At 40.2% G+C, this 23,246-nt stretch overlaps 1 protein-coding gene and 1 long non-coding RNA gene across 8 annotated transcripts in view; both read right to left on the bottom strand.

Moving 5' to 3' along the window:
* Positions 1-23,246, bottom strand: part of AATF (apoptosis antagonizing transcription factor) — a 101,623-nt gene that overhangs the window by 28,007 nt on the left and 50,370 nt on the right. For 5 of the 6 annotated variants that reach the window (XR_003428783.1, XR_003428782.1, XM_027087350.1 and 2 more), the window contains 2 exons: positions 9,562-9,629; positions 7,253-7,333 (listed from right to left, as the gene is read on the bottom strand). Coding sequence is in view for 4 of the 6 variants with exons in the window: in XM_027087350.1 (XP_026943151.1) it covers positions 7,253-7,333; positions 9,562-9,629 (149 nt within the window). In the remaining 2 variants the exon portion in view is untranslated. The remainder of the gene's footprint in view (positions 1-7,252; positions 7,334-9,561; positions 9,630-23,246) is intronic. The other variant, XM_027087353.1, reaches the window with a different exon arrangement.
* LOC113609764 (uncharacterized) lies at positions 22,016-23,077 on the bottom strand. Of its 2 annotated transcripts, none has more exons than XR_003428784.1 (2): positions 22,344-23,077; positions 22,016-22,130 (listed from the first exon to the last, which is right to left on the bottom strand). It is a non-coding gene; the product is annotated as an uncharacterized LOC113609764 (long non-coding RNA). The 2 variants fall into 2 exon arrangements; XR_003428785.1 differs by lacking the exon at positions 22,344-23,077 and adding an exon at positions 22,227-22,337.

The raw sequence follows: 23,246 nt of genomic DNA, 5'->3' as shown, positions 1-23,246 counted from the left end.
TTCAAATGACACATGCAACTGAGTACATAAGAAGTCTGATCCTTAGATCTTCAGTCAAGGTGTTACAGAAATTTAAGTTATGTCACCTCCATCTCCCACCAATAGAAAAAAAGGGTATTTTTGTACAAAGTGCTTTGAGATCCTCTGGTGAAGGGGGGCTGAACAAATATTTGACCTTATACAGAAGAAATTACACCAAAGAGAATTCAAAGAAGGTATCCCTTTCTGTTCATTATAAAAGGAGAAGCTGAAGGACAATATGCACAGTATATTTGTTGGCCAAAAAGTTCATTTGGGTTTTTCCATGTTACGGAAAACCCAAATGAACTTTTAGCCCAGCCCAATAAAATTCTAACCAGAAAAACTTGTTCTTGGGCAAAACACTATCCACAAAAAAATATGATATAAATATTTTCACATGTGTAATGTTTTACAGTTTTAAAAACATTTTTACACACATCAAAGAATTTGATTCTCTACTACACCACCAATAGCCAAGCCTCCCAAATTTCACTCATTTTTTTAACAAATGAATTTAAAAGAATAATAGTGATGAGATTTTTCCCATTATAAGAGTAATACAAAAAGCATAATTCATTACAGAAAATTTAGAAAACAAACCAACTGGGCACACACAAAAATACATACATAGGGGCTTCCCTGGTGGCGCAGTGGTTGGGAGTCCTCCTGCCGATGCAGGGGACACGGGTTTGTGCCCCGGTCTGAGAGGATCCCGCGTGCCGCGGAGCGGCTGGGCCTGTGAGCCATGGCCGCTGAGCCTGCGCGTCCGGAGCCTGTGCTCCACAACGGGAGAGGCCACAGCAGGGAGAGGCCCGCATACAGCAAAAAAAAAATAATAATAATAACATACATAGTTCTTCCACCTAGAGAAGAACTGTTATTAATATTTATTATTATTATGAGTTTAATATTTTGGTTAATTATGTTCATTTTATTTATTTAATTAATTATTATTTTTTTTTTTTTCTGCAGTACACGGGCCTCTCACTGTTGTGGCCTCTCCTGTTGTGGAGCACAGGCTCTGGACGCGCAGGCTCAGTGGCCATGGCTGATGGGCCCAGCCGCTCCGGGGCATATGGGATCTTCCCAGACCGGGGCATGAACCCGTGTCCCCTGCATCGGCAGGCGGACTCTCAACCACTGCGCCACCAGGGAAGCCCAATTATGTTCATTTTATATAGAAATCCATACACACACATAATTTCATATCTTTTTTTTTCACTTAGCATTGTATCTCAAAGCTATATACAAAATTCCAGGAATGGAAGTACCATAACTATATTTTCATATACTTGAACATTCATATTGCTTCCAATTCTTCACTTTTTGTAAGATGCAACAAAATATCTGTTCACTGTACATTTTTTAATGTCCCTATCTCCTAATTATAAAAAATAATATAAAATTTCAAATTCCAAAATGTATAGAGAGCTGACAAGTTCCCTGTAGTCCTATACCCCAGAAATAATCACTGTTAATTAAATCACTGTTAATCATTGTTAAGTTTGTCTGTGGCATTCTCCATATATAAGACAAATATAAACTTTATATATTTTCACATAAAAATGAGACTGTAAGATACTTAATATTCTGCATTATGCTTTTTTCCGCTTTGTCACATTCTATTCTTTTAAATAGTTACAGGATATTCTGTCGTGCCAATATAATTTATTAAACCTCCTACTGATAGGCATTATACAGCCTATCCCCTTTAAAAACCATATTAAACAGTGCGAAAGTGAAGACTTTTCAAAACTTTTAGAAATTTATTTTATTGACACATAGTTGATTTACAAAATTGTGTTAATTTCTGCTGCATAGCAAAGTGATTCAGTTACACACACACACACATTCCTATTCATATTCTTTTCCATTATGGTTTATCGCAGGATATTGAATATAATTCTCTGTGTTATACAGTAGGACCTTGTTGTTTATGCATTCTATATATACTAGTCTGCAACTGCTAATCCCAAACTCCCAGTCCATCTCTCCCCCACTGCCCCCCATTTGGCAACCACAAGTCTGTTCTCTATGTCTGTGTCTGTTTTGTAGTTCATTTGTGTCATATTTTACATTCCACATATAAGAGATATCACATGGTATTTGTCTTTCTCTTTCTGACTTAGCTAAAGTGAAGATTCTTTTTTTTTTTTTTTTTGTGGTACGCAGGCCTCTCACTGTTGTGGCCTCTCCCGTTGTGGAGCACAGGTTCCGGATGAGCAGGCTCAGCGGCCATGGCTCACGGGCCCAGCAGCTCCACGGCATGTGGCATCTTCCCGGACCGGGGCACGAACCCGTGTCCCCTACTTCGACAGGCGGACTCTCAAACACTGCGCCACCAGGGAAGCCCGAAGATTCTTATATATAAATTATTGTATGTTTGTTCACACATTTCTATGGGATAAATTTTGAGATGTGGAATTGCTTTGCTGGTGAATCGAAAAGTATGCATATTTAAAATTGAAAAAGTAAGCTAAATGCCCTCCCCAAAGGTTACGTTAATGTACAAGAATATAATTATTTACATAACCTTTTTATTTAAGTATAAAGTGTAAGTACAATTAATAAATGTATTTTAATGTCTTTAGGCTTCGCCAAACTTCACTGTTCATCTGAAAAAATGAAAACTGTTCTTGGCTGTGTCCAAATACAGGTTTAATTTACTGTCTAGACAAAGACTATGAACTACACCTTATAGTTGTGTTGTCCAATCCGGGAGTCACTGGCCACACGTGGCTACTGAGCACCTGAAATGTGCCAAACTGAGATGTGCTCCAGATTTTGAAAACTTGAGATGCAAAAAATGTAAAATATATCACTAATAATTTTTAAAACAATAAATTGTTGAAATAATATTTTTTATATATTGGGTTACGTGAAATATATTATTAAGTTCACTTGTTTCATTTTTTCCCCTTTTCAATTGTGGCTACTAGAACATTTAAAATTACGCAGGTAAAGACATTTTTATTGGATGGCACTGCTCTGTGGAATACCTTTACACTTTAGTAAAATATATTCAATAACTATTAGCTGCATGATGAAAGACAGGCTTTAAGAAGTAATCAGATTTAGTAATGTGTACTTAATACAATGCATTTTACCTAATCTCAGTGCTACTGAGGATGGATGCATGTTTTAGTATTAAAATACCTTTTACCAACCATACTAAGAAGAGATAAATATAATTTTGTTGCAGAAAAATAGACAAACACAAAACACAGTATGACATCTCATTATTAAAGACCCGAGAGCTTCATTCATTTACATTATGAATTCTGCTTAAATCATGATCAAATCCACTTACAGATAATGCTGAGTAAAAGACTGATAGTCAATAATTATAATTACTTCCCAAAACCAAAACATTTCTTTTTTTTATAAGTTATTTTCCAGCATCCAACTAGCAAATTGCCACACCCAGTCTGACCAGGATCATGCCACTGACCTGCTACCATTTAAACTAAGGTTTCCACAAGGTGATGTTCATCTTTGCTAGGACATTTCTTCTCTCTCCAACCATATCACACAAAGCAAAGCTTGCTCACTGGTGGAATCTAGTACCAGTGATGACAGTTGGCACATCCCACCAGCTCTTCTGGGGGTCTAATTTAAGGAAGTTATTTATGCTATTCTCATCTAGCCTGGGCCCCTTGTTAAATCCATCATGGCAGAATTCTAATGTAGCCAAGGTACCATTTTGGTGTCTGCAAAGGTCCTGGCCAGAGAAACAACTCAATAGCCACAGGTTAGAAGCATGGGCTCTGGAATCAGACCAATTAGCTCAAATCCAAGTTTGTGCTTGCTAGTTCTGTAACCTGGGCGAGCTACTTACCTTCCGAACTACTTTACATGAATGAGCTAATTCAATCTGCATAACAATCCTATGAGATGTGCCTTTTATCATCATGCTAGGTTGACAGATGAGGAAACTGAAGCACAAAGATGTAAAGTATCTTGCCCAAGGTCTAAAGGCCAGTAAGTGAAGTGTCAGATTTCAAACCCAGACAGTTTAGCATCAGAGCCTATGCCTTTTCTACCTCGGCATGTAAATTGCTTTGCAGTGCCCAACAGAGTTTTATAAATGTTAGTTGTTGCTATTGCTAACAAGATCACTCTGATTCTGACCACATCCCGCACACTGATGTTCACAAAGAGAGCCAGGTGAATACTGATGATAAAACTGCAAAACAATTCAAAGCACATGACCTTATTTATTACTTTTCTTTTTACTTCTTATTTGGCAGTAATTTTAGGCTTATAGAAAAGTTGCAAAAATAGTGCAGAGAACTCATGTATATCCTCACCTAGCTTCCTCTAATGTTAACAGCTTACACAAGTACAGTGTAATTATCAAAATTAGGAAATTAACATTGGTACAATACTATTAACTAAACCATAGACCTTATTCAAACTTCACCCATTTTTACCCTAGTGTCCTTTTTCTTTTCCAGGATCCAACCTAGGACCCCACATTGCACCTAACTGTGGTGTCTCCTTAAGTCTCCTCCAATCTGTGACAGGTGCTCAGGCTTCCTTATTTTTCAATGACTTGCTACAGTCTTTAAAGTCTGAATTCTGAGCTTGACCACAATCTAGCGCTCACTTATTCATACAGCCTCATCTCCTGCCATTCCCCCATACTCAGTTTAAGTCTCTGTCAAAACAAATGCAGTTCCCAAAACGGACGTGTACACTCTCAGGTCTGTATTTTGGCAAACATTATTCTTTGTGGCCTTTCCCTAGGCTCACTCTTCCTAGTCTGCTCACTTCACACTGTGAAGTGTGGATGCTGCATCTTACAGAAAGTCTTACCTGACAAGCGTGTTAATTTTACTGTTATAATCATCCAAAAACATGTCTACGAGGCACTACGGTAGACGGTTAAGGTTGGAACTGTCTTGAAAAAACAGTGCAATACTTGCCCTCAAGGGACACACGATTATAGCTACTTGCCCTAACAGTTTTAAAACTCATAAACATATGATAATGTAAAAAAGGCATTTTTGGCCACTCTCAGTTCTTTTGAAGAGCGTATATTTGCAACAGCAACGTCAACAGATAAACACAAGAAACCAAAGAAACTAATATTTTCGAATGCTTCCTACGTACCAGACATATTCACCTTGTTTTAATCCTCAAACCAAATCTATAAAGTAGGGATTAGTATCTCCACTTATTAAATGAGAAAAGTGAGGCTCAGAGAATAAAGAGCAACCAAAATCATAGAGCCAGACAGAGCCAGTCTCCTGATCTGAAATCCCGGGCTCCTCCCTCTAGAGAACATTTAAAGCCTCACAAAGCTATTAAATTAATTAATTAGAAGTACAGTTGATCTACAATATTATTAGTTTCAGGTGTACAACACAGTGATTCAATATTTTTATAGATTATACTCCATCTAAAGTTATTATAAAATAATGGCTATATTCCCTGTGCTGTATAATATATGCTTGCTCCTTATTTATTTTATATACAGTAGTTTGTGTCTCTTAATCCCATACCCTTATCTCGCCCCTCCCTCCTTCCCTCTCCCCACTGGTAAGCACTGGTTTGTTCTCTGTATCTGTGAGCCTGTTTCTGTTGTGTTAGGTACATTCGTTTGTTTCATTTTTTAGATTCCACATGCAAGTGATAACATAGAGTATTTGTCTTTCTCAAAGCTATAATTTTAAAAGCACCGTACTGGAGAAAAGTCTAATCTCAAAATTAAAGAGTAGGTATTTAATCAGCCTGGTCAATTACAAAGTACTAGTAATAACATTCTTCTTTAAATCCTTCCGGGTGGGGGGGGGGTACAGAAGAGACAGGTACAAAAGAGGCATGTATGTGAGTGAGTAAGTAAATGAACGTTCCAGGAGGAGACTGATCCAGTCTTGGAATAATAACAGCAATAATAATGATAGGAATGATGGCAACAGACACGTATATAGTGCTTGCTGTGTCCCTGGCACTGTTCTAAAAGCTGTATATATACTTACTCATTTAAACCTCACAGCAACCCTACAAGTCTTGTACTATTATCATCCCCATTCTACAGATGAAGAAACTAGCACAGAGAGTTTAAGGGTCTTGTCGGGGTAACTACTAGAGTGTCATATCCCACACTGTCAAAGCTGGGATTCAAACTCAGGCAGTCAGGCTCTTGAGACCATGCTCTTAACTAGTACACTGAAAACAAACTTGGAGAAGTATGAAGACTTGGAAACTTCAACATATGAAAAAACATAAACAAATTATAACAATTTAACCTGAGATTTAAGAAAGTGACTTTCAAGCACAAGATGATGAAAAGCTACTTTGCACTTCTGCAAAGTTAAAGAAAAATAAGCATTTCCTGATGAGTTTTGTTAAATACTAAAACAGGTTAATTGAAGTAGTGAAATCTGCTTCTCTGAAGATATTTAAAAATGAGACAGATCCACATTTGTCTAAAGGGAATTTAATGACAGGCAGGCTCTAATAAGGATGTGGGATTAGCTATCTGCCTAAAACTGTCCTAACACAATGAGTTTAACATTTTTTTTTCAGTGTGCACCTGAATTACAAGTAGTTTCTTTGACACTGAGGCCCTGTGAGAGTGATATTATGTAATATATAAAAATAGTTACAAGGAATCTAAGTCTGAAAGCATAGCAATGTCAATTCTACTCTTGCCCCATCTTTTGTCTCCATACTTTTAAGACTCCTTCAAGGGCTCACAGGGTTGAGGGCTTTCCTACACTCAGAAATGTCTCTCTGTTCTCATACAAATTATATTCCTCATCTCATTTAAGCAGTGTTAACATTCTCTGGAATCCTTCATTTTTACCTTTTTAGCATATTGCGTACATGTATGGCATCATGAAAATGGACCAATATAATTCTATGTCTAAACAAGACTCCAAAATACAATTTTTATATTGTTCTAAAGAAATCATTTTTTAAAACTAAGGCAATTTCAACGATCTTGTCTTATTTCCTTATTATTTCTCTTTCAGGGAAATGCAAATATCATTTAACCCATCCATTCACAACAGTAGAACAAGAAGTAACTATCTTTCCATTACAGAGTAAAAAAAAAACCGGAGTCTCAAAAAAAGCCTCAAATATTGCTTTAGTTATTTTTCTGCTCCTGAAAAACAGAATCATCAAAAGAAATAGAAAAATGATGTAATAGCCAAGATGCAAGAGAAGAGGTATGGATAACAACACACAAGATTAACATTTTTTCTAAAAAGTAACTCACCGAAGTTTCCTTCCTTTGCTGGCTTTCCTATCTACTTTCTTGTGGATTTTGCTTCTTAACTTCTGGATTGCAAGCCACTGCCTAGGAAATTCACAAGCGATGTTATGCATCATCACTAATGGAAATAGTTACATGTATCGACAAATCGGAATTTTTCTCACTAACAACACTGCAGAAAGAAATCATCAACCTACATCAACTTCCTCAAGACAGTCTGGGGCCACAGAGACTAATCAACAGACGAGGATTTGTGCAATGGCTTAAAGAAACAAAAACAAAAACAAATGGCAGCTGGGAAATTCTACAGCAAATCTGGTTAACAATGCTCCTTAGTATTTGGAGTTACTGTGACAAGCACTAAGTCTACCAGTCTGCAGGAAAACCCATCAAACTGAGTATAGCTGCTTGGGGTTGCTTTTAATGTTTTAGCTGCGCGGCCTGTTCTATGACTAATATTGCAGCTGCTGTTTGGTTTGAGCACGTGAATTCTTTAAATCTAATTTTCCCATTGTTAATGCCCAACTGCTTTTTCCTGTGCTTTCCACTTTTTGCTAAGTGTTAAGAATTATCCACTATTGATACTAGTTTTACAGTCATTTTATTTATTTAATTTTTATTTCAGCTATAATATTTCAGAATGTGTTGTTCAAAGGTAAGGGCTTTTTTTCCCGCAATATAATCTCAATACCAAGAGCCCCAATATAATCTCAATACCACTGTCACACCTAAAAAAAGTTGACAATAATTCTTTACTATCAAATATTCACTCTAAATTTCCGAGGTCGTCTCAATTTTACAGTTAGTTTGCTTGAATCAGGATCCAAACAAGATTCATATATTCTGCAGTCATTTTATTTTACTTTTTTTTTTTAACATCTTTACTGGAGTATAATTGCTTTACAATGTTGTGTTAGTTTCTGCTGTATAACAAAGTGAATCAGCTATATGTATACATATATCCCCATATCCCCCCCTCTTGAGTCTCCCTCCCACCCTCCCTATCCTACCCCTCTGGGTGATCACAAAGCACCGAGTTGATCTCCCTGTGCTATGCAGCTGCTTCCCACTAGCTATCTATTTTACATTTGGTAGTCTGCAGTCGTTTTAGATTAAAAGAAATTAATTTTTCAAATAAAAGATACTGGGCTAAGAAAATCTTCATATATTGCTCATATGAACAAATGTGGGGGGAAAAAAGGAAAAACAGCAGCAGCTACTCATCTTACCTGATTTACACAATGAAAATTTAACATCAAAAAAAAAAATCCAGGGAAATCCAATTACTGTAATCTTAATATAATCTTAATTACCATAATCTATTTTATTGTAAAGTCAGATAAATGTACAATATAATCATCACTTAAATGCAATTTGCTCTATCACATTAAATTTATGGTGAACAGCTCTCTATAGCATTCCAGAGATATACAAAATATCAACATCCTACCCTAAAATTCATGTTTTACTCACATAAAATTATTTCATCAACACAAATTTTTCATTGTGATCTCAAAATGCTGCTCTGCCCCAGAATCCCATTCTGATACTTGCAGCTTTTGTTTCCTTTCATGCTTTTGCAAATTATGGCTCATGGCTATTTAAATGTACACTATTCATTAGGTAGCACTCTCAACGTCCTTTTTATTTTCCAGCCACAGGATGAAGCATACACAAGGGCCTTCCTTCACTACTTTCCATTCTACCCTGACATCTGGGTAATGCCGCCACGTTCCATTTCTAATTGTGCCACAGCTTTCACTGAAGGGGTGGAGGTCTAAATTAGGGCACACTCTCCCAGAGCAAGGAACCTGTTGTGCACAGCGCCACGTCCTGACAGCGGAGAGCATGCATCTGGGTGGATGCTTTTTACCCACTGGTCAGAGATTGATACAGATAAAATCACAGCCCAATCCAGAGAGCAAAGAGATTAAGAGGGACTTTGTGAAACAAACCCTAAAATAAACACCTATAGGCATTTTATAATCTCTTATTCAAACTGCACTTAAGGCAATGTAGGTAGGGTAAACAATTTCCATCACTCTGCCTGTCTAGTTCTTGTTATCTTGCTTAACTTTTTTTTTTTAATTTGGCTGTGCGGCATGACTTGTAGGATCTCAGTTCCCTGACTAGGGACTGAACCCGGTCCACAGCAGTGAAAGCCCGGAATCCTAACCACTAGGCCACCAGGGAACTCTCAACTTTTATAATTATAGGACCAATCGTTGCCTTGGAGGCTGAATTAAGGAGATTCAGAGGGAGAAACTATTATACAGCCTACTTGCATGAATAGAAAGCCATATCTAAATTACCTTCCCATGGCCACCTGATCATTGGGATCCAAGGAGCTGGTCTTCCGTTCTATGAGTTCTCGAAGGAGCTGGGGAAAAAGGAAAGCAAGTGATTTATTTATCATCTCCCAGCACCAACTGACTTTAAAAGGGCACAGGAGGAATTCTGAACGGCATAGTGACAGCTCTAAACTACAATCAATAAGGGACAACTCAGTGGCAAGAGCATGACTGAATTCCCATTAACCCTTTCATATTTATATATCTTTAAAAAGAGCTATAAGCAATAGCTGAGAACAAAGTCCATTTGAAAGACTTATTGTACTGCAGTTCATTTCAAATGGATCAATGAGTATGCAACATTCCCTTCACTGTTTTTATGATTAGTTTTGTCCACCTCATCGATATCAGTGGAGAATCTATAAAAGGTCAGGTGGGAAGGGCTGGGTGGCAAAGAGGAACACGCATCAGCTTCTCACCAACAGGATAATGGTACATGGTTAACTTCTGACCTATAACCTCCGGCAGTCAGGAAGGTCTTCCTTAGGCAAAAAGCCTTTATTAGATATAACTAAAAGTGTGGACTTCACTCTCTTGCTTTCCACAGCTGGTACCCTAGCATGCTTACTAATAAATAACTTAACCATATATGACACCAACACATTCACAGCCACAACTTTAATAAGGAACCTAAAGAAAGTCGTATATGCATATTGGAAACACAACACAGACAGCCAGTCTCTCAGCCCCACAATTAACTCCAGGGGAACTCTAAATCACTCTCCTACTCTCCTCTTAATACTGGGTATCCCACCGCATGCAATCAAAGCCTAAATCTGTATCTTACACACAGACTCAAGAATTTGCATTGGATCTTAAAGTCCCACGTGAGAAGAAGCAATGGATTTAAAAGTTAAACACTAAAGAAGGAGAATTTTAAATTACAATAATAAAACTAGATATCATCTCTCCTACACAAGTGCTATATACAGGGAAACAGCCAACAGAGATTAAAATTCCAAAAATCTTCTGAGAGGGACTTCCCTGGTGGCACAGTGGTTAAGAATCCATCTGCCAATGCAGGGGACACGGGTTCAAGTCCTGGTCTGGGAAGATCCCACATGCCTCAGAGCAGCTAAGCCTGTACGCCACAACTACTGAGCCTGCACTCTAGATCCTGCGAGCCACAGCTACTGAGCCCTCGTGCCACAACTACTGAAGCCCACGCATCTAGAGCCCACGCCCCGCAAGAGAAGCCACCGCAATGAGAAGCCCGCGCACCGCAATGAAGAGTAGCCCCCCCCACCGCAACTAGAGAAAGCCTGCGCACAGCAACGAAGACCCAACGCAGCCAAAAATAAATAAATAAATAATCTTCTGAGAGAAATCCAAGCGAAGACACTAAAATAAACTCCTTCCTGCTTATCACCTGTCAATAACACAGGTTTGACTTTAAAACTTGTTTCTTCACAAAAATAAGTAATCATTTTGTAGGTAAGGCATGGGAGCAATACAGATAGTTCATCAAGTTAAACAGCCAAAGTCTGTGGGAGGATAACGAAGGAGGGATAAATTCCTACGAAAGTAGTTCACTCTCTAATTGTCATTTGTTTATGTAAGTAGGCACTGGAAGAAGCACAACAAATTTGTAAAAATACTCATTTCCATATAGGACGAACCTTTATTGCAAAAGGGAAAAGGATATCTCAATCGCAAATAAAAAACCTCCTGTGATGTTTTCTCATTTGCTTATTTTAGACATTATTACTACAATGGCAATTACATTTAAAAATGCAGGGACCAGAGGCCTCTGGTTTATTATCACTAGAAAACAGCAAGCTATTTCTCTGCCCTGTTTATCTGATTGACTCCCAACATCTTTCTGGCAGCCAATCTATCAGTTTATCTCCCCTACTTCATCACAGTCACTTCTGGCAGCTAAATACAAGATCCAAATCCAGTGTTACACAGACATACGACACAGGAACCCTATGTAACACCGCTACTCTGTAAACAGCTGCCCTTAAGGCTAAGCCAAAATGGGCTCTGGTTCCTAGTCAGCATCCTATCAAAAGCAAGGTTAGGGGAGGCGGCGGGGGTGGGGGTGGGGGGAGAGGTTAACAAAAAGAATCTTTTTTTCTTTTAATAAAAAAGAAGAAGAGAAAACAAAATAAAAAAGAAGGAAAATAATGGGATCACTACATCTCATTGCCCTTACCTTGTTCCAGCCACATAAGAGATAACAGCCACGATTCCTGGTTTACCTAATGATCTCTGATCCCTTGAGACTGGGGCCATCACGGCCACTGGGAAGAAGCGCTCAGGGAAGGCTGCCCCAGCACAACGTGGGAGGCTGGAAACGGGAGCCGCATGACCGCAGTGGGTCTGTTACACTCGCAGTGGTCTCTGCAGTTCCAACACCAAGCTGGTGCAGCATTTACTCTCAAGCACCCTGTGTACTTTACATATTCTGGGTTGCATTTTCACTACCCAAGTGTCTCACAGCTATTCTTAGTCATTCATGGTTAGGAAGAGAGTTTTATTGGTCTATCTGGCCGAGTCTAGTTTATTCAGTCCAATGTTTCAGAAGACCCTGTTGTGTGCAAGGCAAGAATAAGAAAGTAGCAAGAAAATAAGTAAACAAATGCTCCTCGTGGCTATTGCTATTCCCCACAGCTCTATCACTGGGCTTAAATTTAATTAGGAAAAATGCTTTCAAAAAAGTTGCTGAATAATGAAGTTTTAGGGATACTGCTGAAGAACCTAGCTTTGCTTCTCAGTTCAATTTTCAAAGCTTAACTTTATGACCAAACTTTTCCATTAAAATTCCAGTTTCTGTTAGTTTCTGGAGCTTTTTATTTCAACAATAATGATACAATAGTCCTAATTTTCTATGTGATTTGGAAAATGGAGAGATATATGAAATATTTTTGTTCCAGTCTGTTATAATTCCTCCAGAGAGTCAATTCAGAAAGGCTTGATTGTTTCTCTAGTTCTAGGGGAAAATCATAGATGTAGTTGGGTTTCCAGGCCAGCCCACAAAAACCTATTTAACCCATAACAACATATGTGAGGAATGGCACCGACAGTACTATTCAGAATCGAATCAACATTTATAATACTCTGCCTGGAAAAATGCACGCCAGAATCAGTTAAAAATGGCAGTTTGAACACATTAGTCTATCTCTTCTCCCTTCTCAACTCCTCTAAAAGACAGTAGAGGGAAAAAAAATAAATGTATTAACCCGCAAGAAAGAAGAGAAAAGGGAGAGCTAAGGAGAGTAGCTTTTCACAAAATTTTCAAAGACAGTCAGGAGATGAAGGAGTAAAAGGAAGTTATCACCCAAATGTCCAGAGGGAATAAAGGTGAGGGTGGAGCTAGTGAGGCCCACAGAATCCCTGTGAGATGAGCTCTTGGCGCGCAGTTACCCTGAAAGGTGGAGAAGGGGAAGGGGGCAGAACCATGGGCCTTCTCCATTATCCCACACAACCAAGTGACTACCCCACAGGGAGAAAAGAAGCTTTATTCTCTGCAAAAACTGAGCCACAAAAGTTCCAAACTGAGAGATGTGAGGCACGGAAGGCTGAGATGGGGCATAAGGGAAAGGCTCGATGCTCAACTCTAGGACCTTCTGTCTCCTTCCCCCACCCTCTACACAGAACACTAGCACCATGTGTAAAATTTCCAAGGCAGGAGAGGAGAGGAGCCTTTTCTGGAGAAACTGCATGGTCGCCCCCTGTCTCCCTGGAAAATAAGATTTCCAAGTTCTAACAACCAAGACATTAGTTCACAGCAAAATTATATATAAAGGAGCCAAAAAGCTCTGCCCAGGTTCCAGAGATACTTTTGAATGCCTTACTCTGAAACACGAAGGGACAGTTAAGGATCACCAACATCTGAGGAAAGCCTCAGACACAGACCAAAACAAACAGAAAAAAAAGGGACTCAAGAAAGCAACGCAGAGAACAAACGAAACAAACGCACACAAAAAAAAAGAAGAAAGAAAAAGAAAAGAAAGAGAAAAGAACTCACGATGGATGACCTCAGAGAAGTGAGAGAAGACACATTTCCACAAGAACGGGATGCTATGAGAAAAGAGTAAAACAAGAAATTAAACGCAAAACAGAAATGTTTAAAAATTTCAATAGAATAACTGGAAGATAAATGTACAAAAATCTCTTAGATATGAAACAAGAAGGCCCAAAGATGATATCCCCTGATTATTTGTGAGAGAAGAAAGAAACTTAGAGGATAATCCAGAATGTCAAACACCTGCCTAACAAAGGCTGGGAGAAAATTATTAATGAAATAATTTTAAAAACTTCCCCAAATCGAAGGACAAGAATGAACCCACCACAACCTAGTGCAACCTAGTGCAATGAAAAAGGACCTTTTGTAAGATACATCATCATGAAATGTGGAACTCCAGAAGCAGAGAAGATCCTAAATGGTTAGAGGAAAAATAGGTCACATGTAAAGAGGGTGACCACATGGCCCCAGCTACCCCAGAGAGTCCTGGTTAATGCCTGCTGTCCTGCTATTCTTTCAGGCTAGCACCTCAAGGGTTCTAGTTTTGACAATGAATTATACAGTCACCCTAAATATTAAGGACTGTAAATCTAAATGGGATTAGACATCTCAATAGCAATAACAGATGCCAGAGGACAGCAGAGCAAGGCCTTCAAAATTCTGAGGAAAATAACTTTCAACCTCAAGTTCCATACACAGCCAAAATATTAACCAAGTATGAGAGTTACATAAAGCATTTCACATAGGCAAGGACTCAACAATTTACTTTCCACACGCTCTTTCACAGGAAGATGTGCCTCAGTAAAATGAGAGCACACGGCAAGAAGGACGAAGACAGGAGATGTTAGAAAACAGGTCTACCTCAGGAAAGAAGTGAGGCAAGTCCCAGGACTACAGATGGCACAGCCCCAGAGAGCCTGTTCCAGAAAGGAAGAGTCCAGGGAGCTCCAGGAGCAAGCGCTCCAGGAGAAAGGGGGAAAATGATAGGTTAAGTACATCTTTTAAAAGCGGGTATTATTCGCTCTAGGAAAAAACAAATTTGTAAGGAAATGTAATCACAGTACATCACTTGTGAACATTTATTTAATCATATATTGGAAACAATTGTTTTCACAAAACTGCGACAATAAGTACAAGAGAAGAATGGAGAACTGAAGTATTGGGAGTGAGGAGGGAGCAGGGCCTCACTACCACAATGGGAAATCAAGAGAGGATTTCAAAAATGATGGACATCAATAAATCAACAGTCATATAAACACGTTATTTAAAACCATGCAAAAAAAAAAAAAAAACCATGCAAGTAGGACTTCCCTGGTGGCGCAGTGGTTAAGAGTCCGCCTGCCAGTGCAGGGGACACGGGTTCAAGCCCTGGTCCGGGAAGATCCCACATGCCGCGGAGCAACTAAGCCCATGCGCCACAACTACTGAGCCTGTGCTCTAGAGCCCGCGAGCCACAACGACTGAGCCCGTGTGCCACAACTACTGAAGCCTGCACGCCTAGAGCCCGTGCTCCGCAACAAGAAAAGCCGCCGCAATGAGAAGCCCGTGCACCGCAATGAAGAGTAGCCCCTGCTCGCCACAGCTAGAGAAAGCCCACGTGCAGCAACAAAGACTCAACACAGCCAAAAAATAAACAAATAAATTTATTTAAAAAAAAAATCTCTTACGAATATTTTTCTGTTCCGTAAAATAAAACATGAAAACATACTAGAAATAATACAAATAACATTTATTTTGATTTGCTGCAGATAATGCCAAACAACTGTTTATAACTTTATTGAGCTATAATTCACTTACCATACAATTCACCCATTCAGAGTGTATATAATTCAGCACTTTCTAGTAAATTCAGAACTGTGCAATCATATTTAACTTTAGAACACTTTCATCCCACCTAAAAGAAACCCCATACTAGCTGTCATCCCCAGTATCCACCAGCCACATACCCCCAGTAGCCCTAAGCAACCACTAATCCTTCTGTCTTTATAGACATGCCCATTCTGGACATCTCATATAAAGAGGATCATATAATATATGGCCTTTTATGACTGGCTTATTTCACTTAACAGATTTTCAAGCTTTATTCACATTGTAGCATATGTTGGTACTTCCTTCCTTTTTATGGCTGAGTAACATTCCTTCGTGGATGCTGTGGCATCGTCCATCGCTGCATGGAGCCACAGATGCAGAAAACAAGCTTACGGTCACGATAAGCGGGGGGTGGGGGATAAACTGGGAGACTGGTAATGACACATACGCACTACTATATATAAAGCAGATAACTAATAAGGACCAACTGTATAGCACAGGGAACTCTACTCAATACTCTGTAATGGCCTATATGGGAAAAGAATCTAAAAAAAGAGTGGATAGATGTATATGTATGACTGAATCACTTTGCTGTACACCTGAAACTAATACAACATTGTAAATCAACTATACTCCAATAAAAATTCTTTAAAATTTCATATGTTTGTAATAAAATTGATCAGAGTATTTTTGTATGATGTGCATAAAAAAATATTCCTTTGTATGTATATACCACATTATGTTTAGCCATTCACCATTGAGGGACACTTGGGTTACTTCCACTTTATGGCTATTATGAATAATGCTGCTATGAACATTCACGTACTACTCTTTGCGCGGACATATGCTTCCATCTCTCTTGGGTTTATACTTAAGAGGAGAATTGCTAGCTCATGCAGTTAACTCTACGTTTAACATTTTGAGGAACTGCCAGACAGTCTTCCAAAAATGCTGCATCACTTTACCTTCCCACTACCAGCATACGAGGGGTCCAACTTCTCCACATCCTTGCCAGCACTTGCTATTACCTGCCTTTTTTATTATAGCCACCCTAGTGGGTGTAAAGTATTATCTCATTGTGGTTTTGATTTGCATTTCCCTGATGGCAAATGAAGTTAATCATCGTTCTGTGCTTACTGGCCATTTGCATATCTTCTTTGGAGAAATGTCTATTCAGATGCTTTGCCCATTCTTTAATTAGGTTGTCTTTTTATGATTGAGTTTTAAGAGTTCTTTATATACTCTGGATACCAGTCCCTTATTAACGCCCATTCTGTGGACTGTCATCGAAGTTTTTAACTTTGATGTGGTCCAATTTTTTCTTTTGTCATTGGTGTATTTGGTATTGTATCTAAGAAGCCACTGCCTAACCCAAGGTCATGAAGATTTACTCCCATGTTTTCTTCTAAGAGCTTTATAATTTTAGTTCTTATATTTAGATCTAGGATACAGTTTGAGTTAACTTTTACGTGTGGTATGAGGTTGGGGTCTGACTTCATTCTATTGCATGTGGATATCCAAAATGCACCACTTGTTCAAAGACTATTCTTTTTTTTTTTTAAACAGCTTTATTTTTTTTTATAGATTTACTTTTATTTGAATACATTGTTTTTTGTGCTTTCTTTTTGTCTGCGTTGGGTCTTCATCGCTGTGCATGGGCTTTCTCTAGTTGCGGCAAGCGGGGGCTACTCTTCGTTGTGGTGCGTGGGCTTCTCATTGCAGTGGCTTCTCTTGTTGCGGAGCACGGGCTCTAGAGCGCAGGCTCAGGAGCTGTGGCGCACGGGCTTAGCTGCTCCGCAGCACGTGGGATCTGCCCAGATCAGGGATGGAACCCATGTCCCCTGCATTGGCAGGCGGATTCTTAACTACTGCGCCACCAGGGAAGTCCCTTCAAAGACTATTCTTTTCCCCATTGAATTGTTTTGGCACCCTTATCAAAAATCCAAGTAATTTTTAAAGCATTTGGTTTTATAGCCTCATATTCCCTGGCTTTCTGAATTTGTAACACAGTTACTGACTCCTACCTCTCAGGTTTCCATGGTTCATAGCCACAGATGCTTGAGATGGAAAAAAGATTGGGGCAACCCTGTATGTAACTTACTTAGCCTCGCCGAGTCAGGATTTTTCAAACTCCCTCCCCAATACATAGAGAGCACATGAAAGAAGGGCAGTCAACCCCTCTTACATGTGTTTCAGCCCCTCCCTTAATGATAGATATCAAAAGTGGCTTCATAAGGCTTGGGTTTACTCTCCCCTCAGCTTCCTCTCTAGCTCCCACAAGAATTCTTAGTGAAGAAATATTTCTGCTCTAACTCCTGCTTTACTACCCGTTTTTTTTTTTAGTTCTCAGATCTCCAGTCTTTCAAATTATACCCAAAAGGAGTCATTTGCAATTTTCATACTATATTTGAAGCATACAAAAGATAAATCCACATATACTATATTGTCCACACCTATAGTATAAAATCGCCACAAGGTGACCCACTGTCCGTAGGTAACTATTTTTTCTCTGTCCCCTTTGCACATTGCCCACTCACTCCTCAACCAACTCTGCACCACCCAACAGTTCTGGCTCCATTATTCTACTGAAACACCTCAGGCCCAGGTCTCAAGATGCCCGTGTCTAATGAACATCTGTCACGACTCAACCTTCTAGACTTCTTGAAGCAGCAAGTGACGCTGGACATTCTCACCTTCCTGAAACACCCTTTTCGTGGCATCTTTGAGGCACCTCCTTCGTTTTACGCCATATTCAGCCAGCTCCTCTACCCAAACATTAAATGCTAACATCCCTCAAGACTCAGTTCCAAGCTTTCTTTCTTTTTTTAATTAATTAATTTACTTATTTATTTTTGGCCGTGCTGGGTCTTCGTTGCTCTGCGCAGGCTTTCTCTGGTTGCAGTGACCAGGGCCTACTCTTCATTGTGGTACGCGGGCTTCTCATTGCGGTGGCCTCTCTTGTTGTGGAGCACAGGCTAGGCTTCAGTAGCTGTCGCACGCAGGCTCAGTAGTTGTGGCTCACAGGCTCCGTTGCTCCGCAGCATGTGGGATCCTCCCGGACCAGGGCTTGAACCTGTGTCCCCTGCATTGGCAGGTGGATTCCTAACCACTGCGCCACCAGGGAAGTCCCAAGCTTTCTTTTCTTCTCACTCCATATGCTCCCCGCCAAGAATTTCACTCTATTTTCAAGGCTTCAATGACCTAAGAGTTATCCCTGGAATTCCTTTTCCCTTACACTCAATATCTAATCTATCTCCGAGACTTATATATGTGATCCACCAATTCATGAACCTGTCTATTTTTCTCTGTCTCCATTGCCTGTACCCTAGTATAGGCTGTTATCATCTTCATTCACTCCATAAACATTTAGCACACTGGGGAAGCAATGAAGAATGAAACAGACACGCTCTCACCTGAGTTAGTGTAGCGGGCTCCTGGCATCTGCACCTGCCCCTCCTTCATTTTGTTCTGCTCTGTACAGTCAGAGTAATGTTTTCAAAATGCACGTACGCCAGAGTATACAATTCTTATTGCAGCCTAAAGGCCCCTTTACCTACCTCTCCAGCCTAACCTTCCACCTCGGTGCTCCAGTCCCACCAGCACTCCTTTTGTACCTGAAACGCTCCCAGGCTTGCTCCCACCATGCAGCCCTTTTTTGGACCTGCAACTGCTTGGAACATGCTTCCCTAGCCATTAACCGGCTTACATCCCACCTTCTCTCCTCATTCGCTAATTCTCAGCTCAACCACCTTTTCCTCAGGAAAGCCTATCTTAACTGCACCCCTCTATACACATTCACATGATGTTCTTGCTGTACTTAATTTACATTTTACTAGCGGATTACGTGCCTATTGTCTATTTCCTCCACTGGCCGACTGTCTACCTCACAGAGCAGAGAATGCATCTGACTGCTCACCACTCTATCCTGTCCACTGGCCATAGAAGGAGCTCAATAAATATACATACACACAGAGGGAGAAAAATGGCTTCTGGCAGAAAATACCAAATGTTTGCTTATTTACCACACACACACACACACACACACACACACTCCTTTTGTTTTTAAACAAAAGAAATACCCTGCCTCTAATCCAGAGCACCACTACCTACCCAAGCAACTGAGGAACCGCCTTGTTTTTATCACTACCGATTACCAGCACCTCCTCCTCCTGAAACAACATTCTCCTTCTCTCACAACTCACACAGGGCCTAGAGAACTGGGTGGTTTAAGTGGGTAGGAATTACCCTTTTTTTAACCATCCCAAGAGTACCTGAATTAACAAAAACAAAAAACTATTTAATCCAAATGAATGGAAAGATCTTAAACACCTCTCATTATTTTACTGTTAAAATGATGTAGATCTAGTCTCCCTCTTGGGTCTCATTTCCCAAAGGAAAAACTCGGTTCTTCTCGGGAAGAGAATAGAGGAAACAGATCTTTTGTGCTTCCTCTAACCACTCCCCCACACCCTGACCCCTTCCTGTAGTAACTTCAAGTTGGTTTTTTACTACAAGAAAGGTGTCTTGACATCTTTATAATAAAGATCTGAATTAATTTCAGTATAGTGTTTTCTATTTAAATATCTTTTATCTATGAAATAGGTTTGTCAAATCTCAGTTGCAGGTTTCCATCTCCCATTTTCTAAGATCCATGCTTCCGGATATGAGCTTTCAATTCCGTGAGTGAGTGCGCCCCATGGTTCAATGTAACTGTAAACATTTGCCAATGAGTCCGTAAAACGCCAGGGCTTTGGAGTCTGACACATCTGGGTTCCGAATTCCAGCTATGCCCGTTACTAGCTGCGTAGTTTGGGACAAGTTATATGACCTCTCTGAGTGACATTCAGTTTCCTCATAATAACTGTACCTCAACAAAGTTGATCTGTGATTTTAAAAGATGATAAAAGTAAAGCACTTAGCAAAATGTAAGTATTTCAATAAAGAGAAATACTGTCAACATCAGATAACGATACTCATCAGATAATCACAAAATGCAATTTGGGACAAAAAAATTCAACACCTTCCAGAGCTGAATCACGACAGCTGCTAATAACAACAATGAACAAGTACAGTAATTCAATGTTTCTTTCTACTGGTTGTCAACAGTGGATAACAAATAAGATATGAAATGAAGGAAAAGCAGAGTGGAAGGAAGAAAATGTAAAAAGCACAGAAGATTCACAAAAAATAGTGAGTCAATACTTGCAAAGTAGGCTATTACTTGCAGAGCTTTCCCAAACTAGGCCATGCTAAATTGGGGCAAAAGCAATGCTCTCCCTTATCATTTATTCTATTAGGACAACTAACTGCTCTTCCCTTTCCATGACCTGTGACCACACCCCCACCCCTGCTCCCACAATCCCCTCCTCCTCAGCCTGCCCCTCAACCTCACCCTCCAGATCACCCTCTCTATCCTTTTGCAAGGGCCTGGATCAAACGCCATCTCCTCCCGGCAGCCTTCTCTAATTCTCCCAGACTGTTATTAATCTCTCCCTCTCCTGAATTCTTTATCACTCCCTGGCCAAGCACTCTGGTTGTCTATGTTCATGTCGTCTCCCGTGCTTGGCTGTAAGCGTCTTGTAAGCAGGGTACGCTCTCACTCAAATTCTCTCCTCCCACAGAACTCCGCGCACAGCCTTGTACACAGTGACTATTCAATGATATTTCTAAAAGGAAAGAGTTGAGTTCTAGATATTGTGATCAAAGATGAAAAGCACCCAACTTCTGCAGTGGCAAGTACAATATTTACCAGAATAATAACACAGGGAAGAATGGAGGGAAATCAGGGTGTATGAATAAAACCGAAGTGCACCTTACTACTGAAGTTATAGATAACCCACCTTTGCTTACTAAAATCAGAAAATGTACAGCTAGAGGCTACCACTGAAAAAGTCAGCCTAACTCCGCCTCACTGTCCTTGGTCTCTAAGGATTTGATTAGTTTTTCCACTTTCTGATTCAGTGCTGCCTCGTGCCTCCACTCCAGAGCTGGCGCTAAGGCCTGTGATTTGGAAGGGATGATAAATCCATTCACTGAATAAAGTCACACTGTTTTCTAAGCACAGTTCAAAAATATTTCAAAGCCCATGATATTTCACTTGGCTTGGCCATTTGGGTTAAAATTTATTAGTCGAAACAGAAAACTTTCTCATCAGACCCCATACGTTCCATTAGGTGTGATATATAGTGTCTCCCAATGTCTAATTATTAACTAGAAGTGTAAGTAAATCACTATCAGTATTAGGCTCTAATGTGTGAAGACAGAGTAAGAATTAGGCAATTCGACTGCTAAAGAACTTCTTTTTGCCAATTTGCTTTTCCTTTCTTTTTCCTACACATAGAAAGAATTGTACAAGGACTAAGTGACTGCATTAAGCCACTCTTCCTAATCTATACCAAAAGTAACAATGTGCCAGGAGTGCTATTGTTTAGAACTTCCAACAGCCCCCATTTCCAGTATTCTGTCCCTTGGTCACCAGGCAGATGTCCTGGTGTGTGTGTATATATATATTTATTCTATCTATAAAAAAGGTGAGGAGAGGGCTTATATATCCTTTGGGACACCAGCTCAATCACTGACTATTTCTGGGCATTCTTTGGCAATGATTCTTTTTTTTTTTTTTTTTTTTACAATCACTGCTAAATAAACATTTTTAATATAGTAATGAGTCAATAAGGGAACCGAACCAGATTCAGGACTGAAATAATGCAGTTTTCCATGAAGATATCAAAGCCATATTTTTCACCTCAACCTCCAACATTTCACGTAGGTTAAGGACGTCCCTCAAGCATCTCTAAGCCCTCAGTCCTCCAACTTCTAACTCATGGCATTCTGCATGGCACCCAACTTCAGGAAAGACTGAGACGCCATCCTTCCGGGGAAACACAAGGCCGGATCCAGGGCTCAAACCAAAGCCTCAGGCAGGGGGTCCGCAACCCACTTTGGGAACCCCCAAAACTCTTACGCCCTAGACTCTCAGGAGGCCTGCTCAGGCCTGCAGAGGCTGACCGCAGCCCACCCGCCGCCGTTCAGTCCCAGAGGTACGGGCTTGGGGCTTCCCACCGGCAATGATTCTTTTAATGAAAGAATACAAACAATATATCGTTTGTACCGAAAGAATAAAGAGGGAGTCATTCAGAACTAGAGAAGATCTTACTAAAAAGGATTCACAAGTAAGAAACCAAAAGGGCAGTACTAACTTGTATTCTGTAATTATGTCCTTTAAGGATTAAAAGCCCAGCTGAAACAAATCTCAACCTCTCTTTCCGGGATTCAGACTCCAATAATTCTTCAGCCCCACCAGGATCGATAACCCATTGATCCTGCCACCTTTTCAGCATGCCTCCTCCTCTCCTCACATGCTCCCTTCTCTCCTTACTCAGGTGCACGTGATTCCACAGTCCATCAGGATAGTCACTCCTGGTCAACATCCTCGACTCCCCTGCACGCTGTCCCTTTGTCATACAGATTCACAATCCCTTGAGGATTGATGTGTCTTGGAATCCAGAACTTTTTCGATTTGGGGGAAGGTGATACAGTGTATATACCATAAACGTCCCAGTGAAGCCTGGGGCAGCAACCCGAAGTCAAACACATTAATATATTTATGCATGGGGCTTCCCTGGTGGCGCAGTGGTTGAGAGTCTGCCTGCCGATGCAGGGGACATGGGTTCGTGCCCCGGTCCGGGAAGATCCCACATGCCGCGGAGCGGCTGGGCCCGTGAGCCATGGCTGCTGAGCCTGCGCATCCAGAGCCTGTGCTCCGCAGCGGGAGAGGCCACAACAGTGAGAGGCCCGCGTACGGCAAAAAACAAAAACAAACAAACAAAAAAAACCCCCCAAAAAAATAATTAAAGACAACACAGTC

Source organism: Aethalodelphis obliquidens, unplaced genomic scaffold (assembly GCF_003676395.1).
Source record: "Aethalodelphis obliquidens isolate GAN/ISIS:26980383/991018 unplaced genomic scaffold, ASM367639v1 scaffold58, whole genome shotgun sequence".
Lineage (NCBI taxonomy): Eukaryota > Metazoa > Chordata > Mammalia > Artiodactyla > Delphinidae > Aethalodelphis > Aethalodelphis obliquidens.
This window is presented reverse-complemented; position numbering and strand designations above follow the sequence as displayed.